At 36.0% G+C, this 23825-nt stretch overlaps 1 protein-coding gene across 2 annotated transcripts in view; it reads right to left on the bottom strand.

Moving 5' to 3' along the window:
• Nucleotides 1–23825, bottom strand: part of EDIL3 (EGF-like repeats and discoidin I-like domains 3) — a 481624-nt gene that overhangs the window by 245033 nt on the left and 212766 nt on the right. For both annotated transcript variants that reach the window (XM_011996455.1, XM_011996456.1), the window contains one exon: nucleotides 4576–4704. In XM_011996455.1, the coding sequence (XP_011851845.1) occupies nucleotides 4576–4704 (129 nt within the window). The remainder of the gene's footprint in view (nucleotides 1–4575; nucleotides 4705–23825) is intronic.

The following is a 23825-nucleotide window of genomic DNA, read 5'->3' as shown; positions in this document are numbered from 1 at the left end:
CATATAGCATGCCTTCTGTGAGAAGATGGGAAAGAGTTCTCGGAGTGAAGAAACAGCCTTTCCCTATGGCATTACATTTGTTACCAGGCAATAAATAAAATATAATCACTCTAGCCAGTCCCAAATGCAGCCACCAGCACAAAACTGCTTGCTTAAAAATGCTTTTCAAAAGTTTGACCTGTAGACAATTTTGGTGCTCAATTCATTCTATAATTTACACACACAGAGATGTATGTGTATATATATGTGTCTCTGTGTGTGTGTGTGTGTATGCCTATGTATGAGCACATGCATATGTGTGTTTCACATTCTTCTATGGCATTTGAAAATATACGTGTGTGTGTATATATATATATATAAATGTGGTAATTCTATACCAAATCCAATACTAATCATTATTCTTATAAAGTTATAACCTCATGCTACTTTCATTACCATAAAAAGGACATCTAATAGCTGAAATCCAAAACACAATGAGTGCTGGTAAAGATGTAAAACACAGGGACTCTCAGGCATTGCTGGTGAGGATACAAAACGGCCACGTGGGAGACCATTTGAAGGTTCTTTTACAAAATTGAATGTACTTTTACCATAAGATCTAGAAATTGCACTACTAGGTATTTACCCAAATGAGTTGAAAACTTATGTCCACACAAAAACCTGCCCTGAATGTCTATAGCAGCTTTATTTATAATTGCCCAAAACTAGAAGTAACCAAGATATTCTTCAAATGCTGAATTTCTAAACAAACTATGATACACCCATAAAATGGATTAATATTCAGAGGTAAAAGTAAATAAACTATTAAGTCCTAAAAACACACAAAGGAAACTTAATATCAGTCTTAAAAGGCTACATACTATGTGATTTCAATTACATGACATTCCAGAAAAGGAAAAACTACCGAGACAGTAAAACGATCCGTGGTTGCAAAGGTTGAGATAAGTAGGAAATGATACACAGGTGTACAGGGGATTTTTAGTTTAGCGAATCTGTTCTGTATGATACTGTGATGGTAGATACATGATATTATACATATTTCAAATCCCATAGAACTACACAATACAAAGAGTGAACCCTAAACTATGGCCTTTAGTAATAAGGTATCAGTACTGGTTCATCAATGATAGCAAATGTACCACAGCAATGAGAGATGTTAATAAGGGAAATTATGTAGGAGGAGGGATATACGGGACTCTGTACTTTCTGCTCGATTTTTTGGTAAACTTAAAACTGCTCTAAAAATTAAGTCTATTAATGATAAAATCCCAAAAACATTTTTAAAAGCATATGTAGGTAATAATGCTGATGCTGGAAATATTTTTTCTAATTTGTCACATATTGATAAAATAGTTGTTAAAATAGATCTATTAGCTATATATTTGTCACTCCTGTATCATGAAATTTAAAGTTCTTTAAATGTCTAGCTATTTTCCAAAAGACATTTAGTTAACATTCTGTCATATAGGACAAAATTTAAAAGTCCCCTCAACATAGCTGTCTGAAGAATTGTTTAAATTTCTTTTTCCAAATGAAATGTTCACGCTATATTTGTATAACTCTCATTTTTATTAATTTTCAGTATAGTTTTGCTTTTCACAAACCTTAAATATTTTGCCTATATTTATTGTTACATAACTGAACGTGACAGTTGCTCAGCTATGAAACTATCACTTTTGGCTATTCAAAGCCTTATGTAGTATTTCTCAAATTTCAATGTGTATGAGAGTTAACTGGGAATTATTTTGAAATACAGATTCTGATTCAGTTGATTTCAGGTGATGCCTGATTATCTGCATTTCTAATAAACTTCCTGAAGATCCTGATGCACGAGCACATTTTGAGTAGCAAGGTTCTAAATATCTAGGTCATAAAACTATTACCACCATGAAAAACAAACCCAGATATCTAGCAATCCTTGCAAGAGTTTAAAGAGCTGTTTTTCTGTTTTTCCTAGCTGAGGAAGCTTCCAGGGCCCCTAGCACTTCTATAGCTGCTTTCTCTATATATCATCCCTTTCAATTTCATCTATAAAGAGGAAGGCTTGCTAACCTTTGTACAGTGAGTAAGCTATCCATTTATTCATAATACTCATGGTTTCTATGAACCAAAGACCATCTATTTCCAGTTCAATTCTCCAATTTGTATGTCTGAAATCACAGAAAGATCAAATGACCGGCTCAGGGTCACTTATTTAATAACTGTAAAGGTCAGGTCTCAAATCTAGGTTTCTGCTTCCAAATCCAGTTCTTTTTCCTCTGTTTTCTGTTGCTTCTAATGATGCAATGAAGAAAATAGGGACTAGGTGGTTTAGACAACAAAATCTAAGTTCTGAATTGAATCTCTCAGCCTTGGGCTTCCCACTGCAATTCCTGACATGGGTTTAAAATATTGTTGTGGGGGTGGTCAGATGTATTAAGGGGAAAGATTTCTTTGTGCTTTGAAGTAACTCTTGAAATTCAATAAAATTATATGAATTTATAAGTTTGTTTGAATATAGTATGAAGCTATGAGATAAAAGACTTGGATTTTCCACCATGGAGAATGGGGAAAAAATTATTTATTTATTCTGTTTTCCCACACCTGATAGTCCTCTAGAAAGAATTCACGGCCAACTATGTGTAGGAGTCAGACGCAGGTGGACACATACCTGCTAACACCCTTCTGGAGCAGCCTCACTTATATAACCAAAAAAAAAAAAAAGGCAAAAGATGACTCGATGTCTTCAATGGGACTTCCAGGCCATTAAAGATAACTAAAACTAACCTGACCTTCCCAACATAAAGAAAACAAGGTCTAGAGATGTGAAAACAATTTTGTACCACTGTATAGATATTTTTAATTAGAACTAACATTTAAAGTTTCCCAACTCTTGGTTTAAGGGCAGGCCTCAACTTCACTCTGACTTCAACAGTAAGTCATGGTGGGAGAGTTAATAAATGTGAACTACTTAAGTGACATCAGGGTTCTACACATGTCTTCCACATATTGTCCTTCCAAATAGGGACATATTCTAACAGTAAGCCTTTAAGTATACTTGTACTTTAAGTATAAAGCCTTTACACACTCTCACCTACTGCCTCCTGGATCCCATACAAAAACAGGAAGTTAGGATAATATGACCTTAGATATAAGACTTGCTTCTGAACACTGGACAGCAGCCCATCATGAAAATCCGATTCTTCCAGAGGCATCCTCTGTAAGCGTGTGTGCTGTACACAAGAAGCTCAGAATTAAGGGGCTCCATTGGGGTGGCCAGTCTGTTTTCTTCTGGGCACTGCTTCTGATATCACATCACGAGGTAAGTAAGGGTAAGTAATATTGTCTTCATGGGATTAAGTGAACGTCAAGGCTCCTGAGATTCTGGGCTCCTATCTCTATCTTTCCAGGGCTGTTTTGAAGTGTCCATGTGTGAAGGCTGAGCAGTGATGCTACCATCAGGGAGACCTAGCCTTGGCACCTCTGGGCCCAACCTGAGAAACATCCACAGCCTTTCATTTCTTTGTTGGTGATCTGAGCTTTTAGGGAAAATTACAAGTAGTTTAGATGGCAGTTGTACAAAGCACACATGCCCATGCACTACAATAGGTTTCTATGGAAATTCTACAGACTTTTGGCCATGGCATGTCTCCAGAAAAGTACAAGATACTCCCAAAATCACAGAGCCAGAAGGCGCTCTGTTTTTACTGATGCTTGGATATCCAGCTTTAGCTGACAAATCCAGCTTTGCCTTATCGTTCTTAATACCATTGTCTTACCCATTGATACAGTAATCATGGCTTGCCTATTCCTTCCTCACTCTTCCTACTATGTGTTATTCCCCTGTCTCTGATCAACATTCTGTCCCTCCTTCAAGACTCAGCTCACATGTGGCAACTTCTGTGAGAAATCTCCCTGACAGCTTAGAGTTGGCTGTGGCCCCTCTGCTTGCTGAACACCTACAGCACTAAGGCACCACATTATTCATTTGGCATTTATGTTCATCCCTCCTTCTAAGAAGAAATCATCACTAGTGGGATCTATTTTCTTTAACCTTCCAAGATAAATAAGAATTGGGATTAAACAAAGAAGTACAGGTAGTATACTTGTTGAGCATTCAAAGATTTTCACACTAAAAATGCCAACATGTAAGAAGGAGAAAAACGGTTTAAGGGCAGGGTGGCAGTTTTTGTTTTTTTTGTTTTGTTTTGTTTTGTTTTCTGGGTATCATCTCTGAACCTAATCACCAGAATAATTTTTGGAAAACTTAAAGGATGTGACTTTAGGACAAATATGAAAGAGACGACAGGTATCAGTTTAATGTCAAGTGCAACTTTTGGCAAGGATAGTGGGGCATTAATAAAAAGGGCTGGCCAGAAGACTACAAGCCTCCCATGCCACTGGGAGGATTGAAACAGTCTAGGAATCCTCCGCTGTGGCCATGGTGTAATCCATGGGAGAGAAGCAGCATTAGCCAAATGCCAGGGCTCTCTTCTGCTTCTAAGATTCTATGATTCTACTACAAACAAGAATGACTATGGCTTGTATACTTTGTAATCAATAATAATAAAAGCACAATGACTATGAATAACTTACTGTGCTGACAGTGAATCCCATTAAATCCTTGGGGACATTTACAAACATAGCCTATGAATGTGTCACCTCGGTATGCTTCACTTATTTCACAGGTTCCTCCATTATGGCATGGATTAGGAATGCAGGGACCTGAAAGACAGAAAAAAATATTTCTGCTTGATGCATATTCTTAAAAGTCGGCATTAGGTCAACATGTTACAATTAATAATTTTACTGAAAAAAGTGTTCTGGGTATTAGTGGCATAGGAAATGTACTGGTTATATGAGCTCTGGAGACTAATGGCCTGGGTTTGGATCTTGGTTTTACCACTTCACAGTCATGCAGTCTTGAGATATATACATACCTCTTCTCTGTGCCTGTTTCCTTTTCTGTTAAATGTCAATACTAAAACATTTGCCTTAAGAGGTTATATAATACAGATGAAAAGAGTTCATACATATAAAATACCCAGAACAGTGTCTGTCACTTGTACAGCACTCGAAAAATTATTAGTAGTAAATTAGATATTAAAATTTCTGAATTGTAGGATACTCCTGTGTGTTTCAAAAGTAATACTGTGTGTTTAAAAAGTAAGTATAATAATAATATAAAAATACAAATAAAAAAATTTAAAACGTAATACTGAATAGCAATTTTTCTGGAGTTGCATTCACAACTCTACAATTTTTTGTCCCCTGCTGGTGCAAGTAGCATATGGCTGTAACCACACAAACCAAGTGAATTGGATAGCTGGTTGCAAAGCTTTTATAGACTATGAGTTTATGGTGGAACATACCTCCGGGGAAGCATATTTTCTGCCAATCTAAAAGAAGCAGTTCATCAAAAGTTGCATACTTAGAGAAGAGGGGCTGATGGCCATTTTTAAACTTTGAGAAAGTAACAGCAGATTATTTAGTAACTGTGGCTGCTAATGAAAGTGTGGTGCTGCTCAGAGCTCTCTTGGAGAAAACCAGCTGCCAGGAGTGTGGTTAGCTGACAACATCCAACTACTGAACCACAGGATCTGCTGTGGCAGCATTTATTTCAAGGCCAGGCTCCCCAGCCAAAAACTAAATACCAAAGGGGCATAGAGTTAGCTGGGCCAGTCATGCCTGACCTGGGATTTCTCTAATGAACATTCTGTACTCTGAGGGGTGCCCCACTGGTGTGGCTGAGATTTTTCTTAAAACCATAGAAGTTTGAGACTTTTTCTATGCAATGTTCTCTCCTTCCTTTTCTCCCTTCAAAGTGACAGGCTGTGTCACAGTCTGTAGACTCATCCTATCTACTCTTGCTCTCTCTCCCCTTTGTCCATCACAGACATTCCCCCCTAAAAATCTTTAACACAATTCTTATTGTCTTCTTCCTGCAGGATGTTAATTGACTCAGGACAGAATCCAGACTTGAGATCGTGAAGAAGGGAAGAGTCAAGCTGAAGGAAGGAAAAGTCCTCCCTGGGAGGTGAAAAAAGACAAATACAAAAAACTATAGTTTTCTCTAATTTAGTCTGTACTTATTTTAATTGGAGACAGTAGAACATATTTATAAGGAAAAGAAAAGCCAGTGAAGAGGAAGTTAAGATGTACATATTAGGAAAGGAAAGCAAGGATAATTAAACTAAGTGTCTGACTATGTATGAAGAGGTGATTTTGAGAGCCCTGGAAGATTAGTTCAGAAAAGGAGTGAGTGTGTTCAGCTGAAACAAGAAGCAAGGTAGAAGAGCTGGACAAATGAATAATAATAACTTGAGGCAACTGGATTGGGGCAAGGGTATTGAACAGAGAGTGCTATAGAGAATGACTCCTCCTGCATGGGTCAAAACCACTAAAAAAACAAGGGCTGGACGAGGTGGTGCACACCTGTAATCTCAGCACTTTGGGAGGCTGAGGCAGGCAGGCTGCTTGAGCCCAGGAGTTCGAGACAAGCCTGGGCAACATGGCAAAACACCGCTTCTACAAAAAATACAAACGAAAAAAAATCCAGGCATGGTGCTGTGCACCTGTAGTCCCAGCTACTTAGGAGACTGAGGTGGAAGAATTGCTTGAGCCTGGGAGGTTGAGGCTGCTGTGAGTTAAGATTACACCACTGCACACCAGCCTGTGTGACAGAATGAGACCCTGTCTCAAAAAAGTAAAAGTTAAAAAATAAAATAAAAGTATGAGGAGAAAAAAAAAATCACCATCATCACTTGAAGCACTGCAATCGGATCTCAACCATGGGTGAGGACTTAGAAGGTAGGCAAGTTTGTCCTGCACTGGGGCAAGATTTTATGACTCTATTTCTTCTTCTGAGAGGTGTATTTGACCCTCCATTTCTTTCCGTTTAAAATGTTACGAAATTCAATGGTTGTAGAGTCTAATAAGTATACACATGGAACAGAAAACAATGCGGGAACTGTTCAGTTCCCGGACCTTGACTTTCTGATAGGGCTGATTTTCAAAAAGTAAAAAGGATTCAGGGGATCTGTGATTTTTTTTTTTTTTTTTTTTTTGTCAGCGCCACACCAATTAAAAACAATATATTTATTTAAGTAGACAGTTTTGTGCTGTGAAGCACATATCAATTAAATTATCTAACACCTGCCTTTGAGGTGGTACATTGCCAATATCTGAGACAGGAAAAAAAGTGAATGACCAATGACTCGTTATAGAACAATTTGAACCATTTTCTTTCATTGCTACAAAATGAAAATCATGCTACAGGACCTATCTCTCCTTCTCCTCTTTCTCAGTTTCCACTTCTTCCCTCCTCACAAATTAATTAACATTTGATAGTGCCTTACAATTTATAAACTATTTTCACATAACTCATCTCATTTATTCTTTACTATAACTTAGGTATTTGTCATTATCATCCTCTTTTACAGTTTTTTTTTAAATACTGAAGGTCAGAAAGACTATATAATATTTCTCAATCAATATGTACCAGTGACAGACTGAGGCCTCAGACTAAGAATCTGGGATTCTAAAGCCTGTACTTCTCAGAGCATCAACTAACTGGGGAGGGTAGAATGAAATCATAGTGATGTTAGAGTTTTGACTCATCAATTCACTTCAAATGAGAGTAAAAATGACAGATTGTAAAGTTAACTGATAACTGATAGCAAAGCATATAACAGCTAAAGAAAAAAACATATAAATAACTATAGTCAAAAACTATATAATTTTAAGCAAATAAGAATCTTTGGAGATCACTTAATCCGACTTTTCAATTTTGCAGGTGAGGAAAAAAATTCAATATGAATTCAGAAATGTTCCCTAGAAACCACTTAATATGAGAAAAATTAGGTTTAAGGACTTGTTCCTAGGAGGAAAAATAGTTATTGGTAAGAAATTACTGAAAAACTGGTAAGAAATTACTGAAGAGAGTGGAGTAATTTACATCACAGAGAAAATAAGTCTCTCTTCCATGACAGGGTTGGACGAGGGAGGAATAGAAAATGACGGAAACAGTAAGTCCTCTGTGAGTTCTTGAGAGCAGTTAAAACAGTGATTCCTGGCCAGGTGCCATGGCTCACACCTGTAATCCCAGCATTTCGGGAGGCAGAGGTGGGTGGATCACCTGAGGTCAAGGAGTTCAAGACAATCCTGACTAACATGGTGAAACCCTGTCTCAACTGAAAATACAAAATTAGCCGAGTGTAGTGGTGCGTGTCTGTAATCGCAGCTACTTCGGAGGCTGAGGTAGGAGAATTGCTTTAACCTGGGAGATGCTGGTTGCAGTGAGCCAAGATCGTGCCATTGCACTCCAGCCTGGGCTAAAAGAGTGAAACTCCATAACAACAACAACAACAACAACAATAAAACAACAGTGATTCCAAGGAAGGAGGTCAATGGAAGTCTGTCTAATAAAAATGGGGCAAATAGGAACCTGGAATCCATGATGCTATTTACTCAGGCCTCCTGTGTCTTTGTAAAAGTGAAACTTGGCTAGAAGGTGAGAAGAGCAAGATGACCTAAATGGATCTGCAAAATAAAGGGAAGAACTGGGGAATGGATGCAGAAGACTGAGAACCAGAAATTCTAAAAGGAAAGGCAGAAATAAAGTCTTCAAGGAGAGAGAGAAGTCAAGCAATGTGCTGGGAGGCTGTAATATGTGATGAAAAGTAGCTAGTAAGAAATTGTGGTGTCCAAAATTCAGGTTTAAGTTGTTTGCACAGATGCTATGTGAATTGCTTCTGCTGGAGCATTGAGCTCTACAATAACAGCTGCTAAACACATATGCCTGTGAGTGATACTTGGGGAAATCAAGGTGAAAGGGCTGTACTATTGATGTGGCTTATCCTGGCAAAAGGGGAAAAGTATTGCTGCATGTGATGCCCAAGAGATTCAAGAATCCAATGGGTTCAGGAAGCTGAAGATAGAGCGAACAGTGGTTTCTTAAGTCCCAAATATTCTGGACACTTCCTGAGGGCACAGGTGAAGCCTGTCCAGCAATCTTGGGGCAGCCTCTGGGATTTCCAGATGATGTGAATTGGTACATTGGAGCTCCTTTTATTTACACGCCAAAAGACATCATGACCTTGGCTGACATCTGGATTTTAGAAAAAGATTACATGTTTCAGAGGTTATGGCTGCTGTTATTTTTCATACTCCAAGAAATTCAGCAATTTTCATTTAACGGATGAGGATGGAGTAAAGCAAAAGGGCCAAAGATTAAACCTTTCTGGAGTCCTTTGCATGCATACTAGACAATATGAGTATACATATTATTTTTGTAATGCTTTGTAAGACTATAATCTTGTTTTAGAGGCAATAAAATGGGCTCAGGGAGGATAAGTAACATATCTATCTGAAAAAGCATAGATTTTAACACACTCTGCCTAACTATAAAGTCTACGCCCTTTCCATTAAGCCACATTTCCTGCCATGTTGAAAATCTGTGTATTCATATGTTGGTCTTCACAGATGTAAACAGAATCAGCATGAATTCACTAAGCACATTGCTACAAATAATACAGGACTCCAAATCCTCCGCAATGGAAATATTTCAGAGTATTTTCAGGAAATGGGTCACGGTGTATTAGATATTATGAAAAGAGATAGACTCTGTAATTACAATGTGAGACTGATGTTATGTTCCTTGTACACACTTTTTTTCAAGTACTCATGACAAAGTGTTGAAATGAATGGTTTCCTATTGCTTTTCCCTACTAGACCATAAATTCTGTGTGGGAAGACTTATGTTGGCACACAGTAGGTGTTCGATACATTTTGAATACACAAGGATATGGAAATAATGAGTGATAAAAATTATATTTGCTGCCTACACTGTATTCTAATTTTAGGTTTATGATATCATTTTCTTTTGGATTTTTTTTTTTTTTTTTTTTGACAGTCTCTCTCTGTCCCCCAGGCTGGAGTGCAGTGGCTCCATCTCGGCTCACTCCCAGGTTCTTCAGCCTCTCGAGTAGCTGGGACTACAGGCGCCTGCCACCACGCCTGGCTAATTTTTTGTATTTTTAGTAGAGACGGGGTTTCACCATTTTAGCCAGGATGGTCTTGATCTCTTGACCTCATAATCCGCCCGCCTTGGCCTCCCAAAATCCTGGGATTACAGGCGTGAGCCACCGCGCCTGGCCTTCTTTTGGATTTTTACTCAATAATTAAGTTAGATATTTTCTGGAACCTTTCTATATCTTTCAGGTTTCAAGTCCTTGAATTTATAATTAGATTCCAATGTGTTTTGTCTCTAATAAGGTTTAAGCTTCAAACGTATTACACTGAATTGTAAATAACAGATCATTAGAATGTGTACTTTTGCATAATGATTACATGTATCTTAATTCTTTGGCAAATACATAATGAAGAAAAACGTAACTTGTATAATCTCATTAACAGTGTTTTAGTCACCTAATTCAACTATTTCTATATAAATAAAAACATTCACTTTATGCATGAGCAAAATAAAATGATCAGAATACAAGTTAGTACATAAAAATAACATAATAAATGTAGTCCAAGGTCTCAACTTACAAAATTTGCTTCCTAGCCGAAAGTTATGTTTGAGGTTCAATAGCAACAGTTTCCAGTTTTATTGCCCCAAGTGATAATAAGCAGGCTATTCATATGAGAATTAGGGATCCTGGAAAACTTTTGTCTTTGGGGTTACCCCCATTCCATAATCTCTATTTTGATACTGAAAAAAAACATTACTTTAAGGTCCTGTAACACTAAAAGTAACAATAATCACATATAGCATACAGTGTTGCTTGTACTGGGAGGAGAAGAAAGAAACGGACACTGCCCAGTATGCTACAGAAGGTGTTTCCCCTGCTAATTTCAGGTTAAATAACATTTATTCATTAAGTACTTGTTATGTGTTGGTCTCTGCTAGTAATCTGGGATAAGCACTTTGTATGGTATTAAAATTGTCAGCAGCTGAAAGACAGATCTCACATCAGAAAAATATCCTTAGTTATCTATTTATAACTAGATATCTCATTTTTTAAGGCAATTTCAATGGCTATCCTTTACTGTGAATACTATGCTTGGTATTAATACATTTCTTTGTTCACATAAAGGTTCCTGGAAATTTAATTCTAGGATTGCCTAGTGGCATCATATTAAAACATGAAAATTAAGAATTGGCTATATTCTTAATTTTAGCAGCCAAAACTTTAGTATATTTGAGGCATCTCATATATTTTCTATAACATACCAGAACACACACACACACAAGCACACATGTGTATCACTCTCACACTGCTTTGAAACAGTTTAATAGCAGATCAAAGTTTGAGAACAAATGCGTATTACTCAACCACTCAGAGGCTGTAAAACAAAAAGAAGACAAGGGCAATCTCAATTGCTTTTCACTTCAAAAGTCTTGTAAAGAAGTTTGTCTTTCTATGCATCAGGGCATAAAGAAGAAGTATACAGAGTGGTGACTATAAGCTTGTGTTCTGATTAGTATTCATAAAATTCCAAATTATCTGATTAGACAACAATGGTAATATCATTCTTAACCATGAAAGCATAAATGGACTTTCAAGATACAAGAGGCTTTAGGGAGTTTTAAAATCAATAATGCTGTAATACTTTTGCAGGTAATCTTTAAGCAGCTCCTAACACAATGGGGACAGCATATGATCAATATTAATGAACAACTGAATTCAACAGCATGCTTTCCAGGCATTTTTTTATGCAAGCTCATATAAGTATGTCAATGAGATTAATTGCTCACAAAAGTAGTAGATCTATATGGTTTGCTACTTTTCTGCATCTATCTCCTCACAATTCCAACAGTAGAGTTAGAGTTAGTTCCATATGTGTAATGTGATTAGCTTCTCATACATTTAGAGACTATGCCCCAAATCATGAATAACTTACAGTACATAAGCAGATTATTAGAAAGTAAACAGGTTAACATTCTCCAGTGATAATATGTACTAGACTTTGGTCAATTTTTAAAAAATATGCCCCCAAAACATTGCCAGTTACATATCAAAATAAATGTACACTTTATGTAGTAAGGAAATGTCACTAAGGTAATGGCAATAGCATAGTTTTTTACCAATTGTTTACAAGTAGAATAAAATAGGAATAGCTATGACCCCAAATTTCACTGCAAATTCTCATGTTAAAAACATATCAAAGTTATCTTACGATGTTGCTGTTACATGTAACTTTTTTTTTTTTTTTAAACATTTTGGCAGTTGCCATTTTGAGCTACTGTCACTCTATTTTAAAATCAGTTGTAAAGAGAGAAATTATTCTGGGAACGCTCACATGATTGACGTTTGCAAACTATTTTTTAAACACTAGTTGTTGCTTCTCGTCCTGCTTTTTCCTTCTCCTTTGTACTCTTCCTCCTTTGTAAATGTAAATGTGCAAAATTCAGCCATTTGAGGATAAAAATCGTTTATGAGTATTTTGAATATGAAGAAAGACCTAAACTATTGTATGATACAATCTCAAACATTCCATCGTAGTGGAGAATCAGCAAATTTAATATATTTTTCATTAAACAAAAAAGCATTTGGATAGATTATAAAAATTGAAATCTGAAGATAGAGACTTTTCCCCCCTCAAAACCCGTTGATAAATTTTCTCCTCAAGAATTAATACCGGACTATCTTTATATACATCTGTCTATAAGAAGGCACTGAGATGACTAGTGGAGATGCTTTAGAGGTCCTTGTCCTTGTTTACATTCCTAGGTTAATGTAAAAATGTGCCACAAATGTGGTAGCTTAAAACAATAGAATTTTATTCTTTCAGAGTTTTAGAGGCTAGAAGTCTGAAATCAAGGTATCAACAGAACCTCTGAAGGCTCTAGGAAAATATCTTTCCTTGCCTATTCCAGATTCTGGTGGCTCCTGGCATTCCTTGGTTTATAGCAGCATAACATGAATCCCTGCCTGTCTTCACAGGCTTTCTTCTAATTGCTTCTCTCCTCTTCTTATAAGAACCCACCGTAAATCAAATATGTCTTCATCTTTAGATCCTTAACAATCTTTACCCACAAAGGCCCTATGATGGGCTAAACTGTATCCTCCCCAGAACTTCTATGTTGAAGCCCTAATCTGCAGGACCTCGGAATGTGACTATATTTGGATATAGGACTTTTTCAAAGAGATAATTAAGGTTAAATGAGGTCATATAGGCGGGCCTTAATTCAATCGGACTGATGTCCTTATAGGAATAGGGCATTTGAACACACATAAGAGACACCAGTGATTCTGCCACACAGAGGAAAAGCCAAGTGAAGACACAGCAAGTAGGCAGCTATTTGCAAGCCAGGGAGAAAGGCCTCAGAAGAAACCAAATCTCCAGAACCTCCAGAACTCTGAGAAAACAAATTTCTGTTGTTTGATCCACGCAGTCTGTGGTATTTTGTAATGGAAGCCCTAGCAAACTAATACCGTGTTTACAAATAAGGTTGTATTCAGGGTTCCTGGTATACATAAATTGGGGGTAGGGAGCACTATTTAACCCATCTTACGGTTCCTGTGTAGTTGTTTTGTTATAGCATTAAGTAAACCAGAGTTTTATGTATTAGAATTGTCTGGCAAAGCACTCATATTATCAATATGTAAACTCGTAGCTAAAATTAATTTTACTTGATTCTCGTCACAGAGTAATGGGGGATAAGCTTTGATGGTGCTGGGGATCAGGAGAGCAGTCTAAATTTTGGGCAGTAACTAGGTAGAATCCAGAATTGGGTACCCAGGGGACATCAAGGAGAGCCTGGCACTGCATGACAGGAGGAAGCATTAAGAAAGGAGGATTTCCTGGGGTTAATCTTCATTCACTTAAACTATTATTTAGAGTTGGGCTTGATAATGGCAGTATTTTTTTCAGGCACTCAGCAACTTTCTGAGAAAGTCTTTATATATTAATTCCACAAACATATGTAATCATTGTGGCACAGTAGTTGATATCTCCTTTTCTCCAATAAATAAATATCTTATTAAACATGAATATGACTTTAAAGAAAATTAATAACCAATCATAGTAAAAGATCTATCATTTTGCAAAGTGATAACTATTGCTACAGCTACACTTTGTTAATAGGCAGTCTCCCATTCTTTCCCCTGTCCATTCATGCTGCACACTGCTGTGAAAACAACCTCCCTAAACCACTACTTGCATAATGGCAATTCTCAGCTCAGAATGTTTTATCACTCAAACAGAACTCTATATCAATACTCTGTAGTCACTCTGCATATACATTTTTTATCCTTCAAAACATGCTGTCTAATTTTGGGCATCTTTGAGTTGGCCAATAATATTTGCTGACTGTGTGATGTTATTGCTTACATAAAAATAAGTAATGAACATACGACAAAAACAATGTTGCTGCTTGGTTTTCTTTCAAAGAAAACTAAAGCTGACATAATATACTTAATAATAAAACTGGTATACAGAAGCCTTTTGTGAATTAGTGAATACCATATGAAATTGTTATCATTTTTGAATTTAGTAATATAAGGCCCAGGTGCATTTTGAAATCTTTGGCCAATGGGATAAACATGAACACTCCTATAATTTAAGAGAAACATAGATGGCAAAACTATGGGCTATGCTGATAATCAGTATATTTTTATTTTTTCTGATGACCTTCAGAATAACAATAATGATTTCCATGCAAAATTTATTGTAAAAACTTTGGAAACCATAAATGTAATCCAACGTAACTCATAAAGCGCACATCAAATAATTTTCCTCAAGCTTAGAAAATTCCTTAAAAAGTCTTTCTTTTTAGATCAGGGAGCTATTTCCAAACAAAATCCTGCAAATCACTTTTTTAAGAGGTATATCTGTCAGAACTCGCAAGCCATTCATTATACCATACAATTAAAGTTTGAGAATACACATCATCTTGCAGTGCAAAGTGCTAAGATATCACTCAGGTTTACCATTAGCTACCAAAGTTTGTTTCATTTTCCACATATCAATTAGACAAGGCATAAGTTAAAGACAGACCAGAGACAAGTATTTCTACATATATATATACACACACATACACACACACACAAACACACACACACACACACACACACACACACACATATATATAACAAATATCTGAGCCCAAGTTTTAGGGGCATCAAGCAATCTCACTATTTCACATAGTGTCTCTAAGCAACTACAAAAATTGCATGTTCTTCATCAATCTTTCTCTGACAGTGCTTCACCTTTTTCAGGCTCCTACTCAACTTGCTGCCTATACTGCATGATTAGCATCTCAGTTTTCATTGCTTCATCCTCTAATTATTCCATGGATCTCTTTTGTCTCCCTCACTCAATTCTAAATTAGTTTTGCATAGGAACCTTTACTCCTTATATTTTTGTACCCTCATAGTCCCTAATGAAGAGCTAAATACTTTGATACTGCTTCATAAATATGTGATGATTGACTTAAAATTATTACTAATTTTAGAAATGTCGGCATATAACCCGAACTGCAAATCATAATCTATAACAGAAACCAAAAAATTAGAGATTGGATATAAATATCCGCAGCCCTTTTTCATTTACACTAGTAGATTTTAACAACTCAATGTTAAGCTGCAGCCAAGCCCAATTTTCTTTGTTGAATGTTGTAGCAATCTGTAAAATGTCAGATTTTGGATAATTTTATAATTACAAACAATGTGTGTTAAAAATAAATATACTACTTCCACAAAGCTACAGTTCTTTCTCCTATAATATAGCAGAGTGATTTTTGATCTTGAAGGCAGTGGCAGGAGGTGGAGGAAAGGATTTCTATTTTTACTTTTGGAATCTGTCCTCTGTGACTGTCATCTTAATCATGAAGCAGAGAGATTCCTGCAGGAGATGTTCCTGCTGCACTCATATGGGAATGGCACCTACCTAGACTTCACAGCTGAGAACACTGGAAGCACAGCTGGACAGGCGAGTTACTGTTTAGATTGCCTCCTCAGGTCTCACATGTGGTTTCCTTGTGGCAGATTTGAGGAGGCATAAAACAAAGCAGGCATGGATTCTGGCCAGCTGGCCATCTGTTCCTTCACCCACTGCGATAATTTGGTCTTGTAGAATTCTATTAAGTGAGCATTAAGTAATGATCATATCAGACAGTACATAATGTCTGCTTATAATCACTGGGTGAAAGCTTAAGGGATGCTTGCCCAAACACAGAAAAGGTCACCAAAGCAAACTAATATTTTTTTTTTTTTTAAAAAAAGGAACAGAAAAATTGATGCAAAACAGCAACAGTTAACTTTGTTTTCATTTTTACTTTTTATCATATTGAATCTATGTCAAATCGCAGAGGATGAATGTGGTACAAAGGAGCTAAGTAAATACACTGAAGTTTCCACTATCCCATTATGGATATATCAGTTTATATAGACAAACTAAATAAGAATTTTAAAACTAAGAAACTATGTGAGGGGCTTTATCACACTGAACTAAATTTATAGCCATTAACTTTAGGCTTCTCCAAATAGTTTCCCAGAACAACAGCAAGTAGTTACTCATTAGTCAAAATGCTTTTTGTGCTGTTGTTTTTAAAAAGATTAATTGAAGTATTTTATTCTAAGAAAGCAGCTTTTCCTTCATAAACACTTAATAATTGCAAAATCATAAGTTTTTTACTCCTAGAATGGATGCTTAATGATGCATCCAATAAACTGTATTATTAGGATAGTGTCCTAATTGATCTCCCTCTCTTACACATCCTCCATAGCTACACACCGTGCAAACCTAATCAAAAAGCTTCTGATAGCTCCTACAGCCTGGTATTCCAAAGTCCGTAAATTTAAACTAATCTTATGTCCTCAGTGTTACCTCCACTGTTCATGATAATGAACCAATATGCTTCACTTGGTTAATCTACCATTCTACCACCTAAAGATCACTTGTATTCCTAGAACTTTGCTCAAGTGACTCTGCAGCTTTAAATGCCAAATGCCTTTCTTCACCTCCTCTTTTCCTGATTTCCTTTTCCTTCCTAGATAGCCCAAAGTTTCACATCAACTCTCCTCTATTGTTTGTTTTTATTCCCTTCACAAGTTTTTCTATTACCCTGTTACATATTATTTCCATCCATTGGTTCATTTGTTCACTTATTGATATAGTTATTCAGTTTATATTTAGAGCTTCTATTGTGTTCCACAGTGCTAAGTATTAGGGTTATAAAGGTGAACAAAACAGGTGCACCTTCTAATCTTGTGAAACATCAGTAAATGAGAGGGCTGACTTCAATCAAATAATCACATAAAGAAATGAAATTGTAAAGAAATGTGATAATAAAATAATCAAATGAGAACATGTAAATGCCATGAAGGAAAGGTCTCCTGTGTCCCAATAACCTATTAATAAGAGGTTCCCTGAAGAGGTGAAGCATAGACTAGAAGCTGGAAACCAAATAAGAGCTAAGGTAAGAAAGAAATAAGTATTTCTTTTGTACGTATGTGGAAGGAGAAGCAGGGCAAGAAAAAGGGCCTCTGGTAAGTCTAATTTAGCTAGAAGAGACACAGCAAGGATAAAGAAACAGGGACCAAACTCAGCAGCTTTCAAAGACCACGTATTTAAGAAAAACAAAACAGTATGGATACATGAATATATTTAGACTAAATTTCAATTTTAAAGATAATTAGTTTGCCATATGGAGAATACTTTGAAAGGATCTATTTTCAAAGATGAAAATTGAGCAGTTAAGAATCATTGTACTTGCCCAGGCAAAATGTGATAGGACACCTGGATTAGAGTGGTAGGCTGGTAGGTATGGATGGAAGTGGACAGATTGGACAGAGAAGGGTTGAAGAAGACAATTCTGTTTCTAGATTTCATGTGTCAGCGGATGAATATTGGTGCCATTCACTGCAATAGCAATCCGGGAAGAGGGTCTAGATTGAAAGAGAAGATCATGAGTAAGCTTTATGGATATATTATTCAAAAGGAGGTAAGAAGTAGGCAGAGGAGAATGTGGCCTGGAGATATTTAATGTTAGCGTTCCTGGATATAGATGGCAATTAGTGGGTAAGGATGTAGTTGCCCATTGGAAGTTTAGAGGTAATATAAGGAAAAGAACAAAGAATCTAAGATCAAGACCCAATTTAATAGCTACATATGGTCTAAGAAAGGCAACATCCAGAGAGGCAGGAAAACCATTAGCAGGGATGTGGTATCATTCTAGCACATTACTGCTTTGTGGTATTAATGAACAATTTAACATGTACACATCGTGTCATTTGGAACAGATGTTATGTTCCTGGAAATGTGAGATTTTCATTTTATATTTCTTCTATAACCCCTCTCTGTTTTCTTGCAGAACCCAACAAATACTTGCTGAATGAAAATGTTCGTAACTTCATGAACCAAATATACTGGCAAAGTGTTTTAGGAAAAACATATTTTAGGAGAAAATGTTCTCCTTTAAGTGGTGTTATTTTATACCAAATAATATTCTGGTTGATCTTTTTGCTTATATAGGGAACCACTTTCACATATTTTTTAAAAAGTAAAAAGTCAAGTTGGAGAAACTGCCAAAACTTATTGCTTCCAAAAGAAGGCTTATTTGGCTTAGAGAAGTAAAAGTAAAAATATGGAGAATGAAATGCTTGATATTTGGCCAGAATGAAAGAAAGACAGTAAAAGAATACACTGATAAATTATACATGTTTTCCTATTTACCTAGCGTCTTTTTGGTCATCTTGTTTTGTTTTTCATGATCTGTCTTGTTGGTGGTGCTATCAATGTTGTGCTCTCATTTTTGCTGTCCTTAGAAGTCCATTTGCTTGATTATACATCTAAAACTGATTCCTTTAAGATCAATCTGACTAGAGAAGCCAGTTTAAACTGCTTTACTCTTAGGATGAGAAAATTTCTACAAAGGTTTGCCCACAGGGATAAGCAATGTGTAGAAGAAAAAATCAGAAAGTCATTTAGAAATAAAATTATTCCTTGTGTAAAAAATTTCTCTGTATGCTTCCTAGTAGACATGAAAATGTAGACTCAAATATTTGGGAAGTCTGAAAATCCACTTAAAAATGTGTGTAACAATTTATCATCGCAAACCCAATTAAAAATGTTGAGCTATTGAACACAATTCATTTTATAATCCATGAATATATTAACTGTATGTAGCACAGATTTGTGTTACTATAAAAATCTTTATTTCTACTTTTCCAGCATTATGCATTTAAATTTGTAAATTCCATGTTACATTAATCACATGAATATAGATGGGCAATTTCACTACATTTCCTATAAAAGAAATCATGCCTACTGACAACTTTGTAGGAAATTTTGTTACAGATTGACTGTAGCTCATAAAACAGTAAGGCTTCCTTCATGAAAGTTATTAGACATTTTAGATCCCCTCGGTTTGATTGAAATGATAAAAAATTACACTTTAATATCACTGTCTTACTGTCTTTGGACACTGACACTGTTTTTAATACTACACAGAATATGGTCACAGAGTCATTAAAAGAAGTGGCAATAATCTAGGTTTGACTACACTGTGATTTAATATTTATAGTGTTTTCATGATACAAGTAAAATATGCTGATTAAAATGATCACAATGTCACTATCTGGATGGACAAAAAAGCTGAGGTTCACATCTTCAGTACAAGACAACTTCAGTTATTTCTTTCCACTCTCTTTTCTTATTACCAATATGATTTCTATTATATGAAAGGCCATTAGAGTACAGAGAAATAATATGTAATAGAGAAGTCTTTTGTCAATAAATATCTTAAATAATTAATTAGAGAAGTTACTATAAATATTAATTAGAGAAGTTATTATGCTACTTAAATATAGTAGGTCTGAACTGTCCCTCTTTAAGATCAGTGATATCAAGTGTAAAAGATTTTCAGATGAACAAATAATTTACTAGAAGTGTTTGAATGTTTGTCTTCTACCTGATCCGTACAGTTTTTAATGTGATTTTTTGTGTGTGACCTAACTGAAGTAGGTCAGAAACAATGAAGTAAAGGGATTTAGGATTGTCTATTCAGTCTTTAAAAAAAATCAGTTATAAACATGTACACTTGGTAATCTCCAGAGAAGCAGCTAAATAATATCTTTTCCTGATTGTACAAGACATTCTGATAGTTTCTACAGATGTGCTGAATTCTAATAGGAGATTGGCGAGCAGCAAAGAATGACTGTAATTTGGGCTTAGAAGGATAACCATATTGTTGAAGATTAAATATCTTCTGGATGAAGAATGAGGCTTGCCCTGATGACCACAGTAGGAATTCTATTACACTTGATGTAATATTTTTTTAGATAAAATAATTTTGAAGAAGCTTTATGTCATAGAACTTGAAGATTCCAAATTCTCTTTGATCTATATGCTAGAGGGGAACTTGGGAAATTTCAAGGAGAAATTTAGCTCTTCTCACAGGAGCTACCTAAGCCCACCTCTGGGCTAAAAAGTGCAGTCTTTGATTCAGACACCTGTGCTTGTCAGACCTTTCAATTTTTATAAGAGCATGACATTCATGCCTGTGCCTATGCTGTCCCTTGGAGCATAAGGGTCTGTATGCATTCACCCTGCATCTAACTCATTAAGAAATGTTGTTGCCTCTACCTTCAAAATGCTGTATGGCCATAAACTCCGGAAACACAGATGAATATACACAATAAATGATTTGTTGATACTACTTTGCAAAAAAATAGAAATGATTTGGGTCTCCACGGCCCTTGTTGCTATGATGAACATGTCAATCAGGTTTCTGCACTAGAAACTCTGATTACAGGGAACTGGCTGTTTCCTCTCCCTGAGATGCTCTTCCTCTAACTCTCACCTCTACTAAAACTTTGCTCAAAATCATTTTCAAAACAATGGTTACCCAGAAAAGTCCTACTTAAAATTGGCAACCATAGTCCAATCCCAATATTTCTATTTCTCTCTTATTGTGATCTTGTTTTCTCAATGGCTTTAATGCCTTCTAACATAGCATGTAATTTATTTGTCATGTCTTGTGTTGTGTGTTGTTGTTTGTTGTGTTTCTCCCCTGTCTTGTGGTGTTGTTTATTGTCTGTCTCCCATGGTAGAATGTAATCGATGTGAGGACATAGAACTTTGTTTTGTTCACTGATATATCTCAAGTGCTTGGTAATGATGCATTCAACACATCTTTGTTAATTAAACATATCTCTGCTAGGAATAAAACTTTAAACTTATTCAATATTGATCAAACTCTGGAATTAGTCCTACATTATTCCAAATCAGCAGTTAGCCATGTCACAGGATCATTTTGACACATAAGAAAATGCTTTTATAGCACTGTATTTTTGTAAATTTGTAGAACTGAAAGAAATGCAATATTGACCTACAAAATAAGACTAGGAAAAATACCATACTTTTTTACTGAGGAATTAAGTGCTTGCTTTGGATGCACATATACTAAGATTGGAATGATACAGAGAATATCAGTATGGTTCCTACACAAGGAAATAAGGAATTATATTAACCGGGACCCAAGGATCAAGATCTCTAAATTTCAGGACAAGAATAGTTTTGTTTCTCATGAGCAACCAGTCCCACATATTCTGTTAGACATTATGGTCTTATAACATCATTTGAACATCAGCACACCATTAAGTACATGCCATGTGTGAGACACTGAGTATAATAAGCAATATCAACATATTTAGTCAATTGTCTCTAGAATCCTATGTGCCAAGGGAGATTACAGACAAATAAATAAGCAACTTCAATACTACGAAATGAGTGTCAATGTACAGTGAATACAGAGATTTCTTGGAGGACATAAGAGGAATGCCTAATCAAATATTGGAACTTGGGTTTGACATCCTAGAATAATTAGCATCCAAAGTTGAGGTTTACAGAACAAACAGAAGTTGGCTGTTTAGGAAGATGAGTTAGGGGTTTTCAGACAGAAGAGGGAAATAACACGTGTGAAGACTCAAAGTTAAGTAAAGCAGTCAGGAGATCGAGACCATCCTGGCCAACATAGTGAAACTCTGTCTCTACTAAAAATACAAAAATTAGCTGTGCGTGGTGGCATGCGCCTGTATTCCCAGCTACTTGGGAGGCCTAGGCAGGAGAATTGCTTGAACCCGGGAGGCAGAGGTTGCAGTGAGCTGAGATCGTGCCACTGCACTCCAGCCTGGTGACAGAGCAAAACTCCATCTCAAAAAAAAAAAAAAAAAAAAAAAAAAGTTAACCATAGCTAAATTTGTAGAACTGAAAGAAATGCAAAATAACTGCACCATGAAGTGCAAGAGGGGAAGTGGCATGTGAGAAAGCCAGAAAGATTTGCATAGCTCGATTATAACAAGCCTCACTAGGCAAATTAAGGAGTTACACTTTATGATGAAGGTAAGGGGAGGTCATTTAAGACATTTAAGCAAGATATGGTTGATTGAATACATATAAACTAGAAGTGTAGGATTAGCTACTTGATGGAATTACTGGGGATAGATTCTATTTCCTCTAAAGAGTATATGTCTGCCTCAACAGTGCAAAGGATAGTAGGAGGTAGTGTAATAGGAAAGGAAATAGAAACATTTTAAATACAACTATGGGGCATGTCATCTGAGTAGGCAATCAGAGGACTTGTAGGTAGTGTTAATATTTAGACAGCATTGAAGACTAGGAAACTCTAATGGTACCAATCTTTGCATGGTGTGGCATTTCTTCCACTGTGATTAGCAGAGAAAGAGGATGATACCGTTATTGCAAGGTTAGATGTTTTCTAGTCGTATGTGGGTCAAGGCAAAAAAAAAAAAAAGAGAGAGAAAACATAACGAAACATGCAAATGTGTGCAAGAGAGTGCTATTGATGATAGAATTCTTGGTCTTGGCTAGTAAGGGAAGAAAGGTCAGCCTTTAAGGGACTGAAAGAGTAGGATTTGGAAGTCTGAGATCCAAGACAGATGTATTTGAAGAAACATAATTAAATCTAGATCTGAAACAAGCAGTGCTGTAGTGAAGACATATATATGCCTATATACATTAAATATTCTGTGTATATATTTATAACAAGTTTAAAGAGTCTTAAGGATTAACATACTCAGCTATTGTTCTTGATGTGATCAGAATGAGTAAAGCAGAATTAGCAATGAAGTAAAATACTCACTATGTCATCCAAGGTTATTGATGCCTTGTTTGTCTACCAACTAAAGTTGTCTCATGACAACCAGCTATTAGCATGTATTTTTGGAAATACTGTGTTAAGAAAAGGAAGATTCCTAATAATATGTGCAGCATGTCATGGAATTTGTATATTATGAAATGGGTTCTTACATGTCATAAAAAATGTAAGCAGCAGACATTTGGATCTGGCCAGAGCAAGAAGAGCTGTATGAGAATGGGGATTAGTGAAGAAGATCCCTAGCCAAACCTCTTTCAGTTTTATTGGTCACCAAAGATATTAAGGTTTCTAAGATGGAATGAGATTGCCTGGGTTATAAGATTTCCAGAATAATCAATTCCTACCTTGCTTGATAGGAGATTAAGACCTCTGTATAAAGAACAAATTGCAACTTTAATTGATTTTGCTTCTGAAGGAACCTTTGTTCTAGTGGGTAGGTAATGAAGTTTCCTAGTTTCTTAGGATCTTTTATATTTTGAAAACAATAGGAGCCCTTAAGAAAGAAATGTAGAGCCAAATCCTGGTTCATCTTTATCAGAAGAGCCTATGCTAGGACTGTGCAAATCTTTTATACTGAGACTTCACCCTAATTTCATCTTAGTTTGTTGACTTACATTTGTTTTTGCTTTTGTCCTATTTTCCTTTACAGTGACATATAACCATCCTCTCCTTTACTAACTACTTATGGACACCGGATGGAAAATATTTATACTATTTT

This window comes from Mandrillus leucophaeus, unplaced genomic scaffold (genome assembly GCF_000951045.1).
Source record: "Mandrillus leucophaeus isolate KB7577 unplaced genomic scaffold, Mleu.le_1.0 Scaffold515, whole genome shotgun sequence".
Classification (NCBI taxonomy): Eukaryota; Metazoa; Chordata; class Mammalia; order Primates; family Cercopithecidae; genus Mandrillus; species Mandrillus leucophaeus.
This window is presented reverse-complemented; position numbering and strand designations above follow the sequence as displayed.